The 23,965-nt window shown below is 35.0% G+C and overlaps 1 protein-coding gene across 2 annotated transcripts in view; it reads left to right on the top strand.

Annotated features, from left to right (window-relative positions):
• PSD3 (pleckstrin and Sec7 domain containing 3) overlaps nucleotides 1-23,965 on the top strand; it is a 456,859-nt gene that overhangs the window by 122,327 nt on the left and 310,567 nt on the right. For both annotated transcript variants that reach the window (XM_040643183.1, XM_008706333.2), the window contains exon 7: nucleotides 18,280-18,369. In XM_040643183.1, coding sequence (XP_040499117.1) covers nucleotides 18,280-18,369 — 90 coding nt within the window. The remainder of the gene's footprint in view (nucleotides 1-18,279; nucleotides 18,370-23,965) is intronic.

Raw genomic sequence — 23,965 nt, 5'->3', positions numbered from 1 at the left:
CACACTAAAATGATTAAGTGTCGAGTAGTTGTAACAGGGACCTCATGACCTGTAAAGCCTAAAGTACTTGCTATCTGGTTCTTTTCACAAACTTACAGAACTTTTCTATACCCGCTGCCCTTAGTCCATGAAACCTTCTACTCTCTCCCAAACATAGTAGAGTAAGGTTGAGGATGATCCTTTTACTTAACATTCTGAATGAGAACATGTTAAAAACATATGTGAATTCAGGGGCGCCTGGGTGGCACAGCGGTTAAGCGTCTGCCTTTGGCTCAGGGCGTGATCCTGGCATTCTGGGATCGAGCCCCACATCGGGCTCCTCCGCTGGGAGCCTGCTTCTTCCTCTGCCACTCCCCCTGCTTGTGTTCCCTCTCTCGCTGGCTGTCTCTCTCTGTCACATAAATAAATAAAATCTTTAAAAAAAAAAATCTGAATTCAGTTTTTCAGAAATGATAAATTCATCAAAGAATTTCTCTCTAAAAGGCATTTAATGTATCTTTAAAAGAAAACAAATGGAGAAAACAGCTCTTTCTTTTGTATTATAAGAGAACATATTTGAAAATGGCAATATAATCATTTTGGAGAAAAGCCTTAAATTTTTCTGGGGATATGAACGTCCAGTGTTGGGTTGGGTTTTTCATCTTTTTGCTTAATATTTTCTCTCATTAAGGAGGGTGCCTTAATTGGCCAAATATTAAAAATTTGGGCCTGCCTGGGATTTTGGGGTTTCAAATAAAATTCTTACTCTCTGTGGATTTTCCATTCTGTATGTTAAATTTTATATGTGATTAAAGATGCCTCTTGATTTTAGTTAATGATCTAGAGATTCATATTCATTGAACAGCTCAGATTTGATTGGAAATGTTGCATTGATTTCAAGAAACGATTTCTGTGACTCTCAATGCATCAGGAGTCTTTTTCATATCTCCATGCTTTATTCATTTCAGAATATAAAAAGGTACTACAAAATTAGGGCCTTGGCATGTAACTGGCCAGCATTTGTTTCAGAGCAAGCCTACTTTTTTCCAAAGTTATGAATCAATTTGGGAAGAAAATAGAACCATGGCAGTGTGTGAGTTTCTCTGTGGTAGCTATGAATGGTTGAGATACAAAATCAGTGATTACAGTTAGCTTTGTTCAGTGGACAGTATTTGAATAATGGTATTTCAAAATAATTGATACAGTTTGGTATAACAAGAAGGAAAAATCCGGGTATTTTATGAAGGAATGTTTCTCAGTGACACAGATTTCATTTCATTTTACTTTTACTCCATGATAAAAATGGTATAAAAACTCAGAGAGTGTTTAAACATTTATGTTAGTAAAGCACAAATGGACTACGGAGACCCTTTGCCTTTCCTCCTGCGCCTTGCCTAGAATTACCGGTGAGTCAGAGGAGGACAATAAATAGCAGATATAAATAGCCTCAACTAATCAAATATTCAGTAAGTTGTTGGACATCTTTGACTAATAGAAGGCCATGTATCTTGGTTATTTTCCTGCATTAGTCAGACAAATTGAGACACCAGGTATTGGGTCATTGTACTAATTCTTCCTTACTGTGGAGGACCCAGAGTGTATGAATTGTTTTTGTTGGTTCAAATTTACATATCCATTTTCTCCCTGATTGCTATTTTCCTAATTTTTATTTCAAAATCCGTATGAGTCAAAATGGTATCTTTATACTAATGTAGGCTGTGAAAATATACAAAAAGCAATGCTAAATAAGCAAATAAATAAAATAAGTCTGAATTTAAAATGAAGTGTGATTTTATAAACCAAAATAATGCCAGGGACTTTACCATTGTTTTTAAATGTTATAAAACATAACAATTGTTCGGGGCGCCTGGGTGGCGCGGTCATTAAGCATCTGCTTTCAGCTCAGGGCGTGATCCCGGCATTCTGGGATTGAGCCCCACATCAGGCTCCTTTGCTAGGAGCCTGCTTCTTCCTCTCCCACTCACCCTGCTTGTGTTCCCTCTCTCGCTGGCTGTCTCTGTCAAATAAATAAATAAAATCTTTAAAAAAAAAAAAATAACAATTGTTAATTTAAATGATGAAAGTTTTATTTATACCATACAATAGGAATTCATGGTGTCCTCAATAAGTTTTGACTTAGTGAACTTCAAACATATTGCTCATGAATCTTTCAAAAGAATTTTGAACAAAAAATAGTATCCTTCTTCCAGTTTAAAGGTGTCCTCTAAATTTTTTCATTAAAAGTTTAAGTAATTAAAACTTAATTTTTGATGTGGACATTATTGACATTAAAAATACTCTTTCGTTAGAGTCTAAAAGTTATACTGAGGGAGTAGTACTTCCAAGGGGGAGTAAGTACTTCTGAAAATCTGTTCCTCCAAAGAACAATGAGAACACTTGCAAAAAATGATCAAAATCAATGTTTTCAGAACTCTGGAGATTAACAAAAGGCTTGCAACAATCTGAAGAGTCTGAAGAGTGTTTATTGAAGAAAAAAAACAGCTGAATATTCATAAGAACAATAAGGTTTTGTGGCTTTTTCATTTGCTCTGTTATCATTCCCCTCTCCTCAGCTCCACAGTAATCTTGAAAACCAATAGTCTCTCACAGTCATAGTAGCTGTGCAAACCAGAAGCTTAGCATTCACTGGAATGGGCAGTTAGGAGCTCCCTCAAAAGCCCCATTCCCAGGGAACTGTCATTATTTGACTTGTCTGGCAGCCCCCTGGAAAATCCTCGCTTGCAGAGCTTGTTTTTCTTTGATCTGACTCTGTGCTCATTCGTAAAAACAGTCTTTTCCCCAGAGCATTTGACAGTTTTTCAATATTACTGCTGCATCTGGTGCTAATAGCAGTTGGGCAAACCAAAAAACTTAAAAGGAAAAGCTGGGAAATACGGCATACTGGTGAACTCAGACATATTCTTGGGAATCTATGTCCACCTGCCTAGGAAAAACCTGAGAAGGTTCTAAGCTCTTACCTCTGACAACCCTTGAGATTCTGCGTAAACAGAAAGTGAAGACTATGACAGTCTTAAAAACCGTCTCCTGGAACATTGAAGGTATTTTTTGACATGCACGCAGAACCCGATGACAAAGGCTGGGATACTTACTCATTCAAGGCATTTAAGGAAATCTCTATCCAGTAATAAGCTGGCTACCGAGCTAACTGAGACTTCAGGGGTCATATTCAACAAAGAATTAGTTCAGAAAAGCCACTAAACAAACAATACAGTAACAACAAACAGGTGGGGAAGGGAAGGGATCTGATTTACAGATTTGCCACATTATTTAAAATCTTTAGTTTTCAACAAATAATTATGAGACTTGCAAAGAAATAGGAAAGTATAGGTCATACACAGTAAAAGAAAGCAGTTGATAGAAACTGTCCTCAAGGAAAGCCAGACATTGGACTTAAAATATTAGAAAAATGGATTAAAAATATTCAACTATGTGCTGTCTAGAAGAGGCACATTTTTGTTTCAGAGACAAATATGTTGAAAGTTAAGAATGAAAAAAAGTAGTACCATGTAAACAGGAATTGAAAGAGAACTGAAATTTCTATGTTAATATCAACAAAATATACTTTAAGACCAGAATTACTAGAGACAAAGACATTTTAAAATGATGAAAGGATCAATGCACCAAGAGGATACAACAATTCTAAGTGTAGGAACTTAATAATATAGCCCTGTAGGGGCACCTGGGTGGCTCACTCAATTAAGCTTCTGCCTCTGGCTCAGGTCATGATCCCAGGGTTCTGGGATTGAGACCTGCAGTGGGCTCCCTGCTCAGTGGGGAGTCTGCTTCTCCCTCTGCCTGCTGCTCCCCCTGCTCGTGCTCGCTCTCTCTCTCTCTCTGTCTGACAAATAAATAAAATCTTTAATAATAATAATATAGCCCTGTAATAAATGGATAAACAACTGACAAGTGGAAGGTAGATAATACACTGAAAATCAGAGCACAAAAATATGTAAAGCAAATACAGAACTAAAAGGAGCAATAAACAGCAGTACAGTAATAATTGGGGCCTTTAATACCCACTATCACCAATGGTTAGATCACTTAGAGAATCAATAAGGAAACAGTGGATTTGAACAATAGTATAGGCCTGATGGACCTAGGAGACATATACATTCTGACGTACATTCCATCCAACAGCAGTAGAATACATATTATTTTAAAGCACACATGGTGCATTATCTAGGATAAATCATGTTAGGCTGCAAAACAAGTCTCAGTAATAGAAGATGATAATTATATCAAGTACCTTTTCTGACCACAAAGGTCAGAAAATAAAAATAGAAATCAATAACAGGAGGGAAGGTAGAAAATTCACAAATATATAGAAATTAACAACCAGTGGATCAAAGAAGAAATCAAAAGAAATGAAAAAGTATCTTGAGACAATTAAAAATGGAAACACAATATACTAAAACTTATGAGATGCAACATAAACAGTTCTAACAGGAAACTATAGCTATAAGCACATATGTCAAGAAAAAAAAATCTCAAGCAACCTAACCTTATACCTCAAGGAACTAAAAGAAGAAGAAACTAAGCCCAATGTTTGCAAAAGAGAGGAAATAATAAAGATAAAAGCAGAAATAAATGGAATAGAAAATAGGAAAGCAGTAGAAAAGATGAACAAAACTGAGCTGGGTCTTTGAAACGATACTGACATTGACAAACTTTTAGGTAGACTAACCAAGAGTAAAAGAGAAGACTCCTAAATAAATAAAATTATAAATGAAAGAGGAGACCTTACAGAACACCACAGAAATAAAAAGTATTATGAGAAACTATTAACAATTATACTGCAACTTATTGGACAACCTGGAATAAATGGATAAATTTCTAGAAACATATAGTCCTCCAAGGAAATAAAAAACCTGAACAGACCAGTAATGAGTACGGAGATTGATTCAGTATCAAAAACCTCCTAACAAAGATAAGCCCAGCACCAGATGGTTTCACTAGTGAATACAAACATATAAAGAAGGATTAATGCCAGTCCTTGTCAGACTCTTCCAAAAAATTCAATAGGAGGAGGGAACACTTCCAAGCTCATTTACAAGAACAGCATTACCTCGATAAAAAAGCCAGATAAGGTCAGTATAAGAAAAGAAAATTACAGGCCTCTGATGAAGACATGCAAACATTCTTGAAATACTAGCAAATCACATTTAAGAGTACATTAAAAGGAACATACACTGTGACCAAGTGGGATTTGTTCCTAGGAGGCAAGGATGTTTCATCATACACAGATCAATAAGTGTGATACATTGTATTCATAGAATGAAAGATAAAAATTACATAATCATCTTAATAGATGCAGAAAAAGCATTTAACAAAACTTAATATCCTTTCATGAAAAAAACTTAATATGTATGGGATGGAAATATATATACCTCAACAAAGGCCATGCCACTGCTAACATCATACTCCGTGGTGAAATGATGAAAATTTTTCCTTTAAGAATGAGGCAAGTGTTTCCATTTTCCTATGCCTATTCGACTTAGTAGTGCAAATCCTAGCCATAGCAATCAAACAAGGAAAAGAAATTAAAAGAATCCAAATGGGAAAGGAGTAAAATCATCTGTTTGCAAATGACATTCTTAAAATACACAAAAATTTTAGAACTAATAAAAGAACTCAGTAAAGATTGAAGATAAAAAGTTAGTATGCAAAAAATCATTTGGGTTTGTATACACTGATTACAGAGTATCTGAAAAAGAAATAAAACAATCCCAGTCACAATGTTATCAAAAACAATGAAATACTTAGGAATAAAAGGAGGTGAAAGATCTGTACACTGAAAACTAGAAGACATTGATGAAAGAAAATGAATGGAAATTGACATGGAAAGATGTCCCATATTCATGACTGGAATAATTAATATTGTTAATATGTCCATAGTACCCAAAGTCATCTATAGGTCCAATGCAATCCCTATTCAAATTTCAATGGCAGTTTTTACACAAAAGGAAAAACAACCCTAAAATCTGTATGGAACCACAGAAAACCCCAAGGAACCAAAGCAATTTTGAGGAAGAAGAACAAAGCCAGATATATCACATTTCTGGATTTCAAACTATACCACAAAGTTATAGTAATTAAAACTGCATGGCACTGGCATAAAAATAGACACATAAACCAATGGAACAGAATTGATAGCCCAGAAATGAACTCACATATATACAATCGATACACACACACACACACACACACACACACACACACACTCTACACTGAGCATGGGGTTCAGTCTTGCAACCCTGAGATCATGACTTGAGCTGAGATCATGACGAACTGAAATCAAGAATTGGACATTTAATTACTGAGCCACCCAGGTGCCCCACAATCAACTAATATTTGACAGGGGAGCCAAGAATACTTTATGGGGTAATGATTATCTCTGCAATAAATGGTATTGGGAAAACTAGTTATCCATATGCCAAAGAATGAAACTGGACCCCTATCTTACACCATTCACAAAATTAACTCAGAGTGGATTAAAGGCTTATATGTAAGGTCTAAAACCATAAAATCCTGGAAGAAAACATTGGAAAAAACTCCTTGGCATTGATTTTGGAAATGATTTTTTTAATCTGACACCAAAGCAAAAGCAACAGAAGCAAAAATAGGTAAGTGGGACTACATGAGACTAAAAAGGTTGCACAGCAAAGGCAACCACCAACAAAATGAAAAGATGGCCTATGAAATGAGAGGAAATATTTGTATATCATATATCTGATAAGAGAGTAATATCCAAAAAATATAAGGAACTCCTACAATAACAAGAAAAAAATTAAAATTGGGAAAGGAACTTAAATTTTCCAAGGAAGATCTGTACAAATGTTCAATAGGTACATGAAAAGATGCTCGCCATCACTTACCATCAGGAAATGCAGATCAAAACCACAGAGATATTACCTCACAGCTGTTAAAATGGCTATTATCACAAAGACAAGAGGTAACAAGTGCTGGTGAAGATTTGTAGAAAAGGGAACTCTTTTGCATTGTTGGTAGGAATGTAAGTTGGTGCCTCTTGTCACTTCTGTGTACCTTATTGAAGATTTTAACTAGAGTAATTAGGCAAGGGAAAAAAGTATCAAGATTAGAAAGGAATAAGTAAAATTAACTCTGCAGAAGACTTGATCTTGTATATAAAAAATCTTAAGGAATCTCCAAAAAAAAAAAAAACCTTAAAAATCTCAAAAAAAAAGTTCAGCAAGGCTGCATAATAAAAGTTGACTGTACTAAGATCAATTATATTTCTATATATCAGTAATGAATAATATGAAAATGAAATTCATTTCATTTACAGTAGCAGCAGAAATACTAAGATACTTAAGAATAAACTTAAAGTAAGATTACTATATTGATGTTGAAAACTATAAAACGTTTTTCAAATAAATCAGTTGGAAAGTTATCCCATGGTCATCCCATGGGGATTGGAACACTTAACGTTAAAGTGGCATACTCTCCAAAATGAGTCAGTAGTCACTCAATGTCAAAATCCCAATTGGTCTGCCTTTCAGCAGGGATGGGGGTGGGGGGGTGGTCAATCTTGAAATTCATGTAGAAATACCAAAAAAATCTAGAGCACAGAAATAACTTGGAGGACTTGTACTTTTTGATTGCAAAACTTACTACAAAGCATTGCTAAAAGAAATTAAAGAAGACACAAATAAGTGAGAAGACTTCCCATGTTCATGGATTGGAAGACAATATTGTTAAGATGTCCATACCACCCAAAGTGATCTGTAGATTCAATACAGTTTGTATCAAAATCCCAATGGCATATTTTGCAGAAATAGAAAAAAAAATCCTAAAATTCATATGGATTCTCAAGGTACTGTGGATAGCCCAAACAACTTTGGAAAAAAATGGAGGACCCACACTTCCTGATTCCACAATATAGTGTAAGGCTATAATAATCATAAGAGTGATACTGACATAAAGACAGGCAAATAGATCAATGATTGGAGTACACAGTGCAAAGATTGACCCTTGCATATTTGGTCTAATGATCTTCAACAAGGATGCCAAGATCACTCAATGGGAAAGGACAGACAGTCTCTTCAAATGGTGTTGGGAATAAAGGATATCCAAGGCAGAAAAATGAATTGGGCCTTTATACCATATAAAAAATTAACTCAAAATGGATTAACAATCTAAATATAAGACCTAAAACTATAAAACTCCTAGAAGAAAACATGAGTTTGGACCTAGCGATGAGTTCTTGACTATGATACTCACGCACAGGCAACAAAAGCAAAAATAGACAAACAGGGTTACATCAAACTTAACTTTTATGCATGTAAGAACACAATGGAGTTAAATGGCTGCCAATGGAATGGGAGAAAATATTTGCAAATTATATATATGGCGAGGAGTTAATATCCTGTGTATATACCAAAACTCTATAATAAAAAATCAAGCATGAAGGTTAAAAGACAAAAGTAGTAAAATTAACTAAAATGACAATTAGTTAATGGAAATATAAAAGGATGTAAAATGTGTCATCAAAAATATGAAATGTGTGGATGAGGAAAGTAAAAAGGTTAAACTTTGGAAGTGTTTAAAATTAAGTCTATAACAGCATTATCTACACTCGCCAAATTATAGGAGATAGCACAAGTATCCATTGGCTGATGAATTGATAAAAAAGAATGAAATCTTGCCATTTACAATAGGAACGGATAGAACTAGAGACTATTACACTAAGCAAAATAAGTCAGGAAAGACAAATACCATTTGATTTCACTCATATGTATAATTAAAAAAAACAAAAGGAAAAAAAAAGAGAGAGACAAACGAAGAAACAGACTCTTAACTATAGAGAACAAACTGTTGGTTCCCAGACGGAAAGTGGGGAGGGGGAGCATGGGTAAAATAGATGATGGGAATTAAGGAGTACACTTGCTGTTGTATGGAAGTGTTGAATCACTGTATTGTATACCTGAAACTAATAGTACACTGTATGTTAACTAGCTGGATTTTAAATAAAAATTTAAAAAAAATAAAATTTGCTATCAACTTAAAACAGGCTGCTGTTTACATAAGCTATCTTACATGAACCTCACAGTAACCACGAGGAAAAAAAAAAAAACAGGGTAAATAGACAAAAATGAGAAATGAATCTAAACAAAACTTGAAAGAAAGCCATCCAGTCACAAGGGAAGAGAGAAGGAGAAGAAAGGAACAGAGAAGAACTACAAAACATCCAAAAAACAATGAACAAGATGGCAATAAGTATATGCTTATCAATAGTAACTTTAAATGTAAATGGACTAAATTTACCAGTCAGAAGACATGGAGTGGCTGAATGAGTAAGGAAACGAGTCATCTAGATGTTGCCTATAGGAGACTCACTCCAGAAGTAAGGACACACAGAAAGCGAGGGGATGGAAAAAGATATTCTATGGAAATGGATATGAAATGAAAGCTGGAGTAGGTATATTCATATCAGACAGAGTAGACTTTAAAAGACAGTAATATAAGTAGGTATATTGACATATACTTATGTCAAACAGAGTAGACTTTAAAAGACTGTAATATAAACAGAGAAGGGCATTGCACAGTCTTAAGGGGGTCAATACAATAGGAAGATATAACACTTATATATGCCCTCAACATAGGAGCACCAAGATCTATAAAGCAAATATTACCAGACCTAGAGGGAGAAACTGAAAACAGTGCAATAATAGTAATGTTTCATAAATGGACAGACCGTTCAGGCAAAAGATCAAGATGGAAACATCAGGCTTAAATGACACGTTAGACCAGATGGATTTAATAACTATACACAGAACATTCCATCCAAAAGCAGCAGCATACACAAACATCTCAAGTGCACATGGAACATTCTCCAAGGATAGATCATATGTTGAATCACAAAACAAGTCTCAGTAAATTCAAGAAAACAAATCATATCAAACATTTTTTCCAATCATAATGATATGAAACTAGAAATAATTACAAGAAGAAAATGAGTAAAAAACTCACAAAAACTTGGAGATTAAACGGTAAGGTACTGAACAACCAGGGGTCATTAAATAAATCAAAAAGAGAAAAAAGTACCTAGAGACACATAAACAGAAATATGACATATCAAATTTATGGGATGCAGCAATCTCAAATCTATGACACATAATAAAAATGGTTCTAAGAAGGAAGTTCATAGCAATATAGACCTACCCCAAGAAACAAGAAAAATCTCAAATAAACAATCTAACTTTACACCTAAGAGAACTAGAGAAAGAAGAGCAAAGCCCAACATTGGTAGAAAGAAGAAAATACTAAAGATCAGAGAGGAAATAAATGAAATAGAGACTAAAAAGACAATACAAAAAGAATCCAGTGAAATTCAGAACTGGTTCTTTGAAAATATAAACAAAATCAATAAACTCAAGCTTGACTAACCAAGAAAAAAAGAGGACTCAAATAAAATAAGAAATGAAAGGGAAGTTACAACTGATATTACAGAAATACAAAGGATCATAAGAGACCATAATGAACAATTACATGCCAACAAGGTGGACAAATTGACAAATTCCTCAAAATATACAAACTTCCAAGACTGAATATGAAGAAATATAAATTTTACGATTTTACCAGTAAGGAGATTAAAACAGTAATCAGAAATCTCTCGACAAATGAAATTTCAGGATCAGATGGCTTCATTGGCAAATTCTATCAAATATTCAAAGAAGATTTAATATTCTTCTCAAATTCTTCCAAAAAATTGGAGAGGAGGGAACCTTTTCCAATACATTTTATGAAGCCAGCATTATCCTGATACCAAACCCAGAAAGGGACACCACAAAAAAGAGAAAATTGTAGGCCAATATCCTTGATGAACATAGAAGCAAAAATCCTCAACAAGGTATTAGTAAACTGATCCAGTAATATGTTAAAAAGATCATACACCATGATCAAGTGGTGTTTATTTTAGGGATGCAAGGATGGTTCAACATCTGCAAATCTGGAGCGCCTGGGTGACTCAGTCATTAAGCGTCTGCCTTCGGCTCAGGGTATGATCCCAGAGTCCTGGGATCGAGCCCCACATCGGGCTCCTCCGCTGGGAGCCTGCTTCTTCCTCTCCCACTCCCCCTGCCTGTGTTCCCTCTCTCGCTGGCTGTCTCTCTCTGTCAAATAAATAAATAAAATCTTCAAAAAAAAAAATCTGCAAATCCATGTGATCTGTAAACAAAATGTATGGTAAAAATCATGTGACATCTCAACAGACACAAAAAAAGCATTTGATAAAATTCAGCATTCATATGTGAGAAAAACTTAACAAAATGGGTATGGATGGAACATAACCTAAAATAATAAGGGTCATATATCACAATCCCAGAGCTAGCATCATACTCAACAGTAAGGAGCTGAAAGCTTTTCCTCTAAGAATAGGAACAAAACACGGTTGCCCACACTGACCACTTTAATTCAACATAGTATTAGAAGTCCTAGGTGCAGCAGTTAGACAAGAAAAAGAAGTAAAAGACATCCAAATCAGAAAGGCAGAAGTAGAACTATTTTCACAGATGACATGCTACTACATATAGAAAACCGTAAAGAATCCACCAAAATCTGATCAGTTGGAACTGATAAATGAATTCAGTAAAGTTGCAGGATACAATATACAGAAATCCATGGCATTTCTATATGCTAATAACAAAACATCAGAAAGATAAAGAAAACAATCCCATTTATAATTGCAAGCATTACAAAGAGTAATATACCCAGAAATGAATTAAACTACAAAGGTGAAAGACCTGTACCCTGAAAACTATAAGACACTGATAAAATAAATTGAAGATGATATAAATAAATGAAAAGATATACCATGTTCAGGAATTGAAAGAATTACTATTGTTAAAATGTCCATACTACTCAAATAATCTACAGATTCAATTCAATACCAATCAAAATCCTAATGGCATACCTCACAGAACTAGAACAAGTAATTGTAAAATTTGTATGTAACTGCAAAAGATTCCAAAGAGCCAAAGTGATCCTGAGAAAGAACAAAGTTGGAGGTATCTTGCTCCCTGACTTCAAACTGTAATACAAAGCTGTAATAATCAAAACATGTTATTGGTATAAAAACAGACACACAGACCGGTGGAATGAAATTGAGAGCCCTCAAATAAATTGACATATATATGGACAGTTAAACTACAAAAAAGGAACCAAAAACATACAATGGAGAAAAGATAGTCTCTTCAATAAAGAGTACTGGGAAAACCGGACAGCCACATGCAAGATAATGAAACTATACCCACTATCTTATACCATACACAAAAATTAACTCAAAATGGATTAAAGACTTGAATGTAAGACCTGAAACCATGAAATTCCTAGAAGAAAACATAGACAAGGAAACTCCTGGACATTAGTCCTCATGATGTCTTTTGGGACCTGACTCCCAAGATGGGAAACAAAAACAAAAATAAACAAAAATGGGACTATGTGAAACTAAAAAGCTTCTGCAAAGGAAAACCACCATCAAAACATAAAGGCAACCTACTGAATGCAAGAATATATTTGCAAACCATATATCCGATAAGGGGTTAATATCCTATATATACATATATACATACATATATATATGTATATATTCTATATGTATGTATGTATATATTCTATATATATGTATGTATGTATATTCCATATATATATGGAACTCCTATAACTCAACAAAACCCAAATAACCTTATTAAAAAGTGCACAGAGGATCTGAATAGACATTTTCCCAGAAAAGACATATGGATGGCCAAAAGGCACATGAGAAGATGCTCAGCATCACTAATTTTTAGGGAAATGCAAACCAAAACCACAGTGAGATATCACCTCACACCTGTTAGAATGGCTATTATCAAAAAGACAAGAAATAAGTGTCAGATAGGTTGTGGGAGAAAGGGAACCCTCACACACTGTTGGGATTGTAAATTGGCATACCCGCTATGGAAAACATTATGGAGGTTCCTCAAGAAATTAGGAATAGAACTACCGTATGACTTAGCTATTATACTTCTGTGTATTTTTTTTTTTTGAAGAATATAAAAACACTAAAAAAGATGCATGGATCCCTATGTTCATAACCCAGATATGGAAACAGGCTAAATCTCCATCAATAGACGAATGGAAAAAGAAGATGTGGTATATATGTATGTATGTGTGTATGTACAATGGAATATTAGCCATAAAAATAATGAAATCTTGCCATTTGAGACAACTTGGATGGACCTTGAATGTATTATCCTAAGCAAAATAAGTCAGAAGGAGAAAGACAAATACTGTGTTATTTCCCTCATACATGGAAAGTTAGAAAATGAATGAACAAACAAAACAAAAGAAACTCATAGATACAGAAAACAGAGTAGTGGTTACCAGAGTGTAAGGGGATTGGGGAGTGGGTGAAATGGGTAAAGGAAGTCAGCTGTATGGTGGTGGGTGGTAACTGGACCTGTGGTGGTGATCATTTGATAGTGTATGCAGATGTCTCATACATTTTTGTATGAGTGCACAACTTTGTAACAAGTTACAAAGTTGTGCACTTGAAACATATATATATGTATATATACACACATACATACATTTATACATACATATATGTACATACAAGAAAGTACTCTATGATTCCACTTATGTAAAATATCTAATGCAGTAAAATTCAGAGAAATAGAAAGAAAGTAAAATGATTGTTACCAGAGGCTCAGGGGAGGGGTAAAGGGGAGTCATTTTTTAATGGGTATAGAGTTTAAGATTTGCAAGATGCAAAAGTTCTGAAAGTCTGTTTTATAACCATGTGAATATACTTAACACTACTGAACTGTACACTTAAATAAGTTAAGATGGTAAATTTTTGCTATGTATTTTTTAGCCATAGTAAAGTATAAAAGCAAAAACAACTTACTACAAAGCTACAAGAATCAAGAGAGTGTAATACTGGCATCCAGTCATAAGTCTAGGTCAGTACAATAGAATTGAGAATTTATAAGTAAACCGTTATATTTATTGTCAGTTGATTTTCAACAAGGATGCCAAGATTATTCAGTGGGAGAAAGAACAGCCTTTTCAACTAATGGTGCTGGGAAAGTCACATGGAAAAGAACGAACTTGGATTTGTTTTACCTACCCTGTACAAAAATTATTGCAATATGGATCAAATACCTCTGAATGTAAGAGCTGACAGCGTAACATTTTTAGAAAACATAGGAATAAATCTTTCTGACCTTGGATTAGGCAATAATTTGTTAATTTGACAATAAAAACACAAGCAGCAAAAGAAAAAAAAATACATAAATTGGATTTCATCGAGATCAAAACTTTCTGTGCTTCAGACAACACCATCAAGAAAAGATAACCCACAGAAGAGGAGAAAACATTTTCAAAGTATATATCTGATAAGGAGTTTTGAATCCAGAATATATAAATAACTCCTACAACTCAACAATAAAAGACAAATGACTCAATAAGAAAAAGGCAAACGGTTTGAGTAAGCATTTCTTCAAAGAATATATACAAATGGCCAGTATCTGCATGAAAGGATGCTGAACATCATTAGTCATTAGGGAATTGCAAATCAGAACCGCAAGATGGCAATTCATATCTACTAGAAATGGCTAAAATAAAAAAGACAGATAAATGTTGGTAAGGATGTGGAGAAATTAAAACTCACATTTTTAGTGGGGATGTAAACTGGTGTGGTCTGTTTGGAAAAAATTCTGACAGTTCCTCAAATGATTAAACATAGAGTTACCGTACGACCTAGCAATCCCACTCCTGAGTTATATATATGGTAGGAATGAAAACATATGTCTACGCAAAAACTTTACACAAATATTTATAGCAACATTATTCATAATAACCAAAATGTGGGAACAGTCCAAGAAGCCATCAACTTCTGAATGGAAAATTTGGTATATTCATACAATGAAATGTTATTTTGCAATAAAATACTGATACATACTAAAATATGGAGGTACCTTGAAAAGAATATGGTAGATGAAAGAAGCCAGTCAAAAAAGGCCACATTTTATATGATTCCATTTATGTGAAATGTTCCTGCACAGGCAAATCCATACAGATAAAAAGGAGATTAGTGGTTGCCAGGAGATGGATATTGGGAATGGGAGGAGAGATATGGGAACTGACTGCTAATGGATATGGGGGTATCTTTTGGGGTGATGAAAATGTTCTGAATTTAGATAGTGGTGATGGCTGCAGAACTCTATCAATATATTAAGAATTGTTGAATTATAGGGACATCTGGGTGACTCGGTTGAATGGTGGGCCCTTGATTTCAGCTCAGATCATAATCTCAAGATCATGAGATCGAACCCCCAGTTGGGTTCTGCACTCAGCGCAGGGTCTGCTTGTCTCTCTCCTTTGCCCTTTGTCTCTCCCCCTGCTCGCCCTTGCTGTCTCTCAAGTAAATAAATACATAAATAAGCAAATCAGAATTACTGAATTGTGTAATTCAAAAGGATGAATGTTATGTGGATTATATTTCAATAAACCTGGTATTTTTTTTATAATTTTTATTTTGTTATATTAGTCACCACAAAGTACATCCCCAGTTATTGATGCAATGTTCCATGATTCATTATTTGCGTATAACACCCAGTGCTCCATGCAATACGTGCCCTCCTTACTACCCATCACCGGCCTATCCCAGCCCCCCACCCCCCTCCCCTCTGAAGCCCTCAGTTTGTTTCCCAGAGTCCACAGTCTCTCATGGTTCATTCCCCCTTCTGTTACCCCCCCTTCATTCTTCCCTTGCTTCTCCTACAGATCTTCCTGTTTCTTATGTTCCATAAATGAGTGAAACCATATGATAATTGTCTTTCTCTGCTTGACTTATTTCACTTAGCATAATCTCCTCCAGTCCCGTCCATGTTGCTGCATCAGAAAGAACCATTTCAATAAACCTGGTATTTGTAAAAAGTCAGAGTGAGTGGACACTCCATCATATTAAAAACTCGACTCTTTTTATTTCACTTTTTTTCCTCCAAATAGTCAAAATTGTTTAATTTTCCATAGTTTTTTTTCATATAATATGTTTTTATACTTGGGAGTCTTTTATTGATTATTATTTGAAACTTATTTGTAACAAAATATCTCATGACTATAATACTACAAATGTTTAAATATAAATCATTCTTCAAGAAATTTTTGTTATGAACAATACAAAATTGATTTTAAAAAGATAATGTTACAAATAACATTTTAAAGGAAATTTTGGTTTATGACTGATGGTTAAATCATGTCCTCTTTTGATTTTGAGAATTGGAAACTGCCTGACTTGGAAAAGAATTTGTTATGTCATCATTATTCATTCATTTTCTCAGGTCCTCAGAACATAACCAGAAAGACCTTGTCAAATCATTATCAAAATGACTATTGAATATACTTGTTACTTTTTACCTTGAGGCACCTTTTGTTCTTTTTATTGTTGTGTTCAGTTAGCCAACATATAGTACATGTACCTTTTTTGATCTGTGCACTTGATAAGGATTGGGAAGGCTGAGATACTGTGGTGTTCAATATAATGTTGTCAAACAGTATTTTTTATTAAAGTTTCTGTGCTTTAAATAAATTTTCGTCAGAACTTAGGGCTGCAGATTTAACTTACTTAAAGTAATTGGCAAAGCCAGTTCTCATTGTTTATAACATTCATCCAGGCTTTCATGTAAAATCTGACTATGCCGTCTTTGCTGATGGAAGAGGTGAGGTTTTTAACAAAAGCTATTTAGCACTTGCACTATAATTAATTAGATAGGATGGGTTGGATGATTTGTTTCATGTTATAAAGTAGAAGAACGGTTGTGAGAGGGGGAGTGGGAAGCGATTACTTTTAAGACACATAGGTGTATATGTTCCCAGGCAGATCTGTGTTTTCGAAGTTAAGGTTTTGTATACATACTCTCCTAAAATTATCCATGGCTTTGCATCCCTTTTAAAGTCTTAAAATTTTTCCTCAACTTGAAGACTAATGTTCCATCCCACTCTTAGTCTCTTCTGAAAAATAGCCTCACAGAACATACATTTTATTTGTATGCATAATAGGTACAAGTATATATTAATATGTTGGTACACACCATGTTCCCTTGGACCACATTTTGCCAGAGATCCCATGCTGGTGCGTGTGTGTTCCGCATCCCTCTCCTGCACTCGTGACAGATTGCTGTTTGTGTTCAGATTGAGCCTCTGAATCCTTCACGACTGGCAGCTCTTACTAGTTGACTGAAGCTGGCATAGGAGCTTTATTAGTTTTCTCAGTCTAACTTATTTGTATCTTCTCTTTTTTTTGTTAGTTTAGATTTTCTACCTTTTTCATTTTGTTTATTGTGATTTTTTTTTGGTTAAACTTACTCTTAAATCAGCTTGGAAGTGTGTTTGGAGACAATTTTCCATGGGTCTCTTGCATTTCTGTACATTTTGTGAACAGAAGCTTTGGTTGTCTTTGTTCTGGTGTATTTTTTCAAAATCGTTTCTATAGTGAGCAGCTTTGGAAAATATAGTGACTTCAGAGCACTGGATAGGTATGCTTGCTTATATATAGCCTTGGATGAGAAGAGCTGGTTTCTTCCTTTAGAGCAAAAGCAATAGGCATGCTTACTGTCCATTACAAATATTCAGATTTCCAAATCTCGGGGCTCCTTTCCTGTATCACAACCCACTGCGTGTGCATGTCAGCTGGCCCTGTTCAGGTTCTGTGAGAATTGGGACTCAGGAAACTGGAGCAAGAAAATGCTGATATTTTGGCTACTCCTATTGTTGTAAAAAAAAAATTCCTGTGCCTCCGACTCAGGAATCTTGCTTCATCTGCCAACATGTGAGATTGTGGTAGACTAGTTTGTTAGTTTGAAAGTGGGCTAAAATCTCAGCTCCGTCAAAGTTCTTGACAATATGTAGGAAATAAAAATAAACAAGCAAATAAATAGTTATCAGAGTTCAGCTCAGAAATGTCATCTTATCCATGTTTTTCATTAAAAACTACCTTTTATGTATATAAATGTAGCATAGATATCTCAGATGTTTTCTTAGGTTAAAATAAAGATTTGGCATAATTTTGCTATTTATATTTAACGACTGTTTTGAAAGCATAATAAGCCATCTGTTTCTCATGCATATAAGTTTGTATCATATGTGTGTGTAGATATATGCACATATAGGGGCATATGTATTCATATTTTGAAAAGCCAAATCAGTCTTGCTTTGCTTAATCACAGTTTTAAGAATTCCATGTATGTCATTATGATGTATTATTTGCCTCTATTCCAGAATATTGGAAAGAAGATGACCTGCCAAGAGTTCATTGCAAACCTCCAAGGGGTAAATGAGGGTGGTGATTTCTCCAAGGATCTACTGAAAGTAAGCATTGAAATATTGGTTTTAAAAATATGTTTATATTTATCTTTTCTGCTTATTTTCAAATCTGAAATAAACAGGCCAAGGATCACTTAAGTATTTTGTTTTTTACTTTTGGTTTTGTTGGTGATATTTCTATTGGACCTCATCCTTATTGTGTCAGACCGCAAATACCTTCAATGAATAAATGCTAAAAGTTCACATTGTAATCAATAATACTGAGATAATAAGTAGATTTGGAATAACTGGTGATTCAGATAATGGGAAGTTTTTGTTTTATTTGTGAGCATACTGTCAGAACTTCAGAAAGATCACAAAGGTGTATTTGCTATGGAAACAAGCATTTGCATACTGTTATGGAAGCTGTATTCAGTCCCTAGTTGCAGAGCCACTTAGGTTGTCTCTGGAAATCTGAGTAATTGTAGAATGTTTGAATTATTTGTAGCTGGCTTCATTATTGGTGACAATAAGCGTGTTTTTCTGTATCAGATTGTTTTCAAGGAGACAACAAAATCAGCTTTAGAATTCATAACATTCTACAACAGTATAAATGAGATATGCATTTGTTTAAATACAAAATAGTGATTGATAATGGATGTGAATATTTTAGAAATTCAGGATGAGATGTGTATGTTGACAATGTGATTTTTACAGATTTCTATTTGATTCTAGTCTTCTTTTTAAAAACTTTGTACATACGTAGATTTCTTTGGCAGTTCCTTTGAATTTGCTAAGGGCAACACATATGAATCATGGTACGATCTGGAAATGTACCAGTTGAGAATAAGTCCTTTATTATGTTTTATGTATCTTTTAAACCGTATAAAATATATACAGTAGAGTTCTAGATTTTGAAAGACATCTATACTATGGAAAGTGAAAGAAGGCATAAGAATGTAGTATTTATGAGATTCTCTTACTGACTTGAATTGCAGCTCATTAAAAAATTACATTATGGAAAAAGCAGGAAGAAAAGTAGCTTCAGGTTACTATAGAAGGTATTTTTTAAGTTGTTTCTTTATAGGACAAATGCTGTCATTGCTGAAGCTACAGTTCTGAATGGGAAATAAAAGGTGATGGATAATAAATATTTTCTCTACATCCGTTGAAGATGTACTGTAGACACGTTAACAAGTCTTTTTTCAGTTTAGTGTATTGACATGGAAAATAATGCGGTCTTTCTAGGAGAAGAATTGGTAAGGCTTTAATCAAGTCATGTCAGAAGTGGAAATTGTCAGGAAGAGTTTTCATAGTGAAGCTTTTAGCTTTTATTGGTAGGCATGACTGTGGATGAATTATTGGGCAGATTTAGAGCATGTTTGATGAGCTGTCTGAAACCAAATGTAGTTAACATACAGTCCAGTGGCTGTCGTTCACCTTGGGTAAACATATGTTCTTTGGTTTACTCTGCCAAGAATTTTCTGGATGATTTGTTACAGCCGTACCACTGAGATCATGTTTATAAACCTCAGGGGGGGAAATATTTGTTATACTCTTTTATTTACTGTAGGAAGATGACAGTGAAATGACACTGAAAGTAACAGTGGCATTTAGCATGGAAATTGTCAAGTAAAATACGGATTCCCTTTTATAGCAAAAACCCCAGCCACTCACCCACCTAAGATGGGAGTTTTCCATTTCAGTAAGAATCTAGGTTTTACTGCAGATTTCATCAAGAAAAGGTTTTCTTCAAACCATTTTTGTTTCATTTCTCCTTTCCACGTAGCTCTTCTTTTTTCCTTCCTGCTCTTCCTCCCTTACTTCCTCTATTTATCTCTGTTTTGTCCTTCCTCTTATGCTCTTCTTTTGTCTCTCTTCTTTCTCCTCTTTCTTCTCTCTCTCTCAAACTCTCTCCCTCACTCTCTTTCTCAATGGCTGTCTCTTGATTCTCTTCAGAGATAAATTACTGGGTGGAATGTTAATTTGAACTTTTCTGGAAAATGATTATACACATGACACACAGACAGATAAACACAAAACATTTGGTATTACGTTGCAGGTTCTGAGTAACCTAACCCTCTTCTGTCTTCTTCTACCCTCTCTCCAACTTGAAAATTATAGGCACATACAACATTCAGTTTAATTTATGAGGTAAGATGCTTAGAGTTACGTGGATTGAATTGAGGCTTTCATTGCTACATACTGATCTTACTACTTTTAGATTTCTTTGGTTCAAAAATAGCATTTGGATTTATATCTGTTCAGATTCTTTGGACCAGCAGTAAGATTTCACCTTGTTCAATGTGTTTGGGTAGTAGGGAATATTTATTGATGGCCCATTGTGCATTCACTGGGTATTGTGGACTTGGAGAACATGCTGGAACTAAATGGGCCACTATCATCACAAACTACTGAGAATGGGTGGTTCTTTTTCCCTTAAAATGAACAGTTATTCCATATTAAAATTAAAATATAAACTGATTCTGCTTGTTCTCAAGAGAAATGGTTATCAAAAAAGATAAACCGTAATGTATTTAAAGGATGAAAAATGAGAAATTTATTTCAAGCCTTTAATTCAGAGACTTCAGTTAATATTTTGGTTTAATTTTGCCTTAGACTACATGAAAGGAATAGATGATAAATTGAGCCCTTTTTATAATTTACAGTTCCACTGCACTGTCCCTTTTGACCTGATGACCTAACAGATAAATGAGTGCTTTGTGCAAATAAGAATGTTTCTCTCACAAGTTGCATTGAGTATAAATTCTAGATACCTATAATATAAAGTAGAATTAGTTGGCTACCAAAGGACAACCAGTGATAGAATATTATTTAGGTTCTTTAAAGTTGAACTCTGGCTGGGAGGATATGATGTCTGAGAGAGGCCTTTGAAGTATAGATACCATTTTACTAGTAGACTTATTTTGGTTTTTAGTTAGATTATTATTCTGTTTCATTTCCCACCATCTTCCCCACCCATAAACATTAATGTTCTCTGTCATAAGTACCTTTCCCTATTATTTCACCAAATCAGGACAGCAATGCTTTAACAAAATACACCAAACCATCTGGCATGGTTCATGGCTGTATAGGGGCTGCCCACCCCAGCACTTGGATGTGTTTGTGCTTAAGCATCCTTGTGGGACAATATGGAAAAGAAAGACAAAGGGATGTTCTGCGTTTGGTACTGATAGACTTACTAAGACATTCCTAAGATTTTATAACAAGTAATAAAACTCTTAAGTACATGAATAGAGGGGGATGAGAATGTGAAACGTGGGTCAACTCTGGGTTGGAGGCTGAACTTTCTGAGAGACACTATAGTGTGATGATTATGATTACGGACTTGGGAGCTATACTGATTGGGTTCTAATCCCAGCTCCCCTCTCTTAGTAGCTGAGGGATTAAAAAAAAATTCACTGAAACTTTGTCTCTTGATTTCTGCATCTGTGAAATGGGAGATCTTATTAGTACCCACTTCATCAGTTGTTTTAATAATTGAATGAGTTAACCTATAAAGCCTTTAGAGTCTTAGCATGTAATAAATACTGTATGTGTTAGCTATTGTAACTTTTTATTTTTAATATTATTTTATTCTTTTCCTCGTTTGAAATGGATTGGGAAGGACCTCCATCCCTTCCTGCAGGGTTTGGGTCTAAGGTGTTTTTGTAAGTACGAAGGCCAAGTGGGATTAGCTTTAATTCACAAGACCTCTATTGCCCATCCTTTTTTAGCCTAACCATGCACATTCTCTTGCTCTTTCCAAGGGACCATCTGTGACCTTGAGCTTGAGCATTTCCTCCTTTTGTGGTAAGATTTTTAACCCTCGTCATTTATGGGTTCCTTCTTTTCCGAAGACTGTTGATTCCAAAGAATGGCCATCAAAATTTTCCACAAGAAGCATTTGTTCCATAAAGTCTGTGGTAACATTGTGGAGGCACTTGAAAATGAACCTTGGTTAGCCCTGTTTCTCCTGCCTTTTTACCTTGTTAACAACAGGTTATTTCTCATGGACCCTCTTGCCACGCTTTTATATCTGATGTTTGGTTTGGATCTTTGAAACTGCAAGATTGGAGATCCTGAGCCTTCTTACTAGAACTGTTTGGAGAAGATATAGAGAGCAGGTGGACATCTAGCAACATTTCTTTTTTCCCTGTGATTTTGAACCACTTCAAATAATTCACTTCTCCATTAACATCCCAGGATTATTTTGGGATCTTCAAAGAGGACAAGAACTAATTTGCTTCCTCAAAGGTTCTTCATGATTCCAGGGCCAGTTTAAGTTTGGTCTTAAACTGTTCTGTAAGTTTTATTTCTTCTGAGTTTCCCGTGAATCTCTATTCTTGGTTTTAACAGAAATGCCACATTTTTATCTTCAGTCCATTTTGTGTTCTATTTCTAAGGAGGGTGGTTGATAACCCTTCATTTCTCATTACATATAGGGGGAAACACAGGAACTTTGGGTGATGACCACCAGTTATTTAAATATTTAGAGGGGAAGTAGCCATTTCAAAACATATTTACATAAAAGCAGGAAAGAAGCAATGGGAAATAAGGCAAAAGGCGCCAATGAGAAGTGTCATAGAAACATGTGGGGTAGAAGGTTAGTTATTGGCTGCATAATAATTTCATTTTGGGGAGATCCAGACTGGAGATTTTGACAATGGAACATGAAACCCTGGTGGTTTTCTATCTCAGCTTTCTTATTGCCACCTACCATTTGATATTCAAATAACATTCTTAATATTTTTATCCTTGTCGTAGTTAGGTCTTTAAATTTCTTTTTTTCTTGAGCAGCAATTGAATTCAAAGGTGCCCATGGGAATTAGAAAAAAAAATCTCTAAGAATTTTTATATCATCTTGGGGCGCCTGGGTGGCTCAGTCGTTAAGCGTCTTGTCTTTGGCTCAGGTCATGATCCCAGGGTCCTGGGATTGAGCCCCGCATGGGGCTCCCCGCTCAGTGGAAAGCCTACATCTCCCTCTCCACTCCCCCTGCTTGTGTTCTTTCTCTTCCTGTCTCTCTCTCTGTCAAATAAATAATATCTTAAAAAGAAAAAAAAGAATTTTTATATCATTTTGATGAGGGCAGAAACAGCAAAACACCCAAGTCTTTCAAAATGGTTCTAATATAAGTAAAAAACAAAACTGAATACAATTTGCAGAGTGTTTTGAAACCTATCTCCTTTTAAATCTGCTTAAATACACAAATAGCTTTAATAATAGCTCTAGTTACAAGGCAGTGTCACTGGAAATCATTAAAAAACAAGGTAAATAAATCTTGCTTGGGCTAGTCAATAACATGCCATTCTTTCAGGCTATTGCTTATAATGAGATGTTTGACTTTAGAATATTCTTCTGAAACTTAATTTTTTGGGTGGAAATTATCTGCACCTATCTCCTTTACTTGGGAATTTATTAACATTGAAATTAACTTGCAGTCTCTTGAGGAAAGACCAAAAGTTTTCACTCTCTCGGATGTTACTGGTGAAGAGAGAGGTAGTTAATGGTGAAGAGAGAGAGAGAAATAGTGTGTGTGTGTGGGTGTGTGTGTGTGCACGCGCACGTGTGTCTGTGTGTGTAGATTGTGGGGTGGGGGGGAGTGGCAGTTAAATTGACAAAATATAAATTAGTATGCCTGGTTTAGTGGAATTCTTATGT

Source organism: Ursus maritimus, unplaced genomic scaffold, assembly GCF_017311325.1.
Source record: "Ursus maritimus isolate PB19 unplaced genomic scaffold, ASM1731132v1 scaffold_28, whole genome shotgun sequence".
NCBI lineage: Eukaryota > Metazoa > Chordata > Mammalia > Carnivora > Ursidae > Ursus > Ursus maritimus.
Note: the sequence above shows the minus strand (reverse complement) of the source record. Positions and strands in the feature narration are given on the sequence as shown.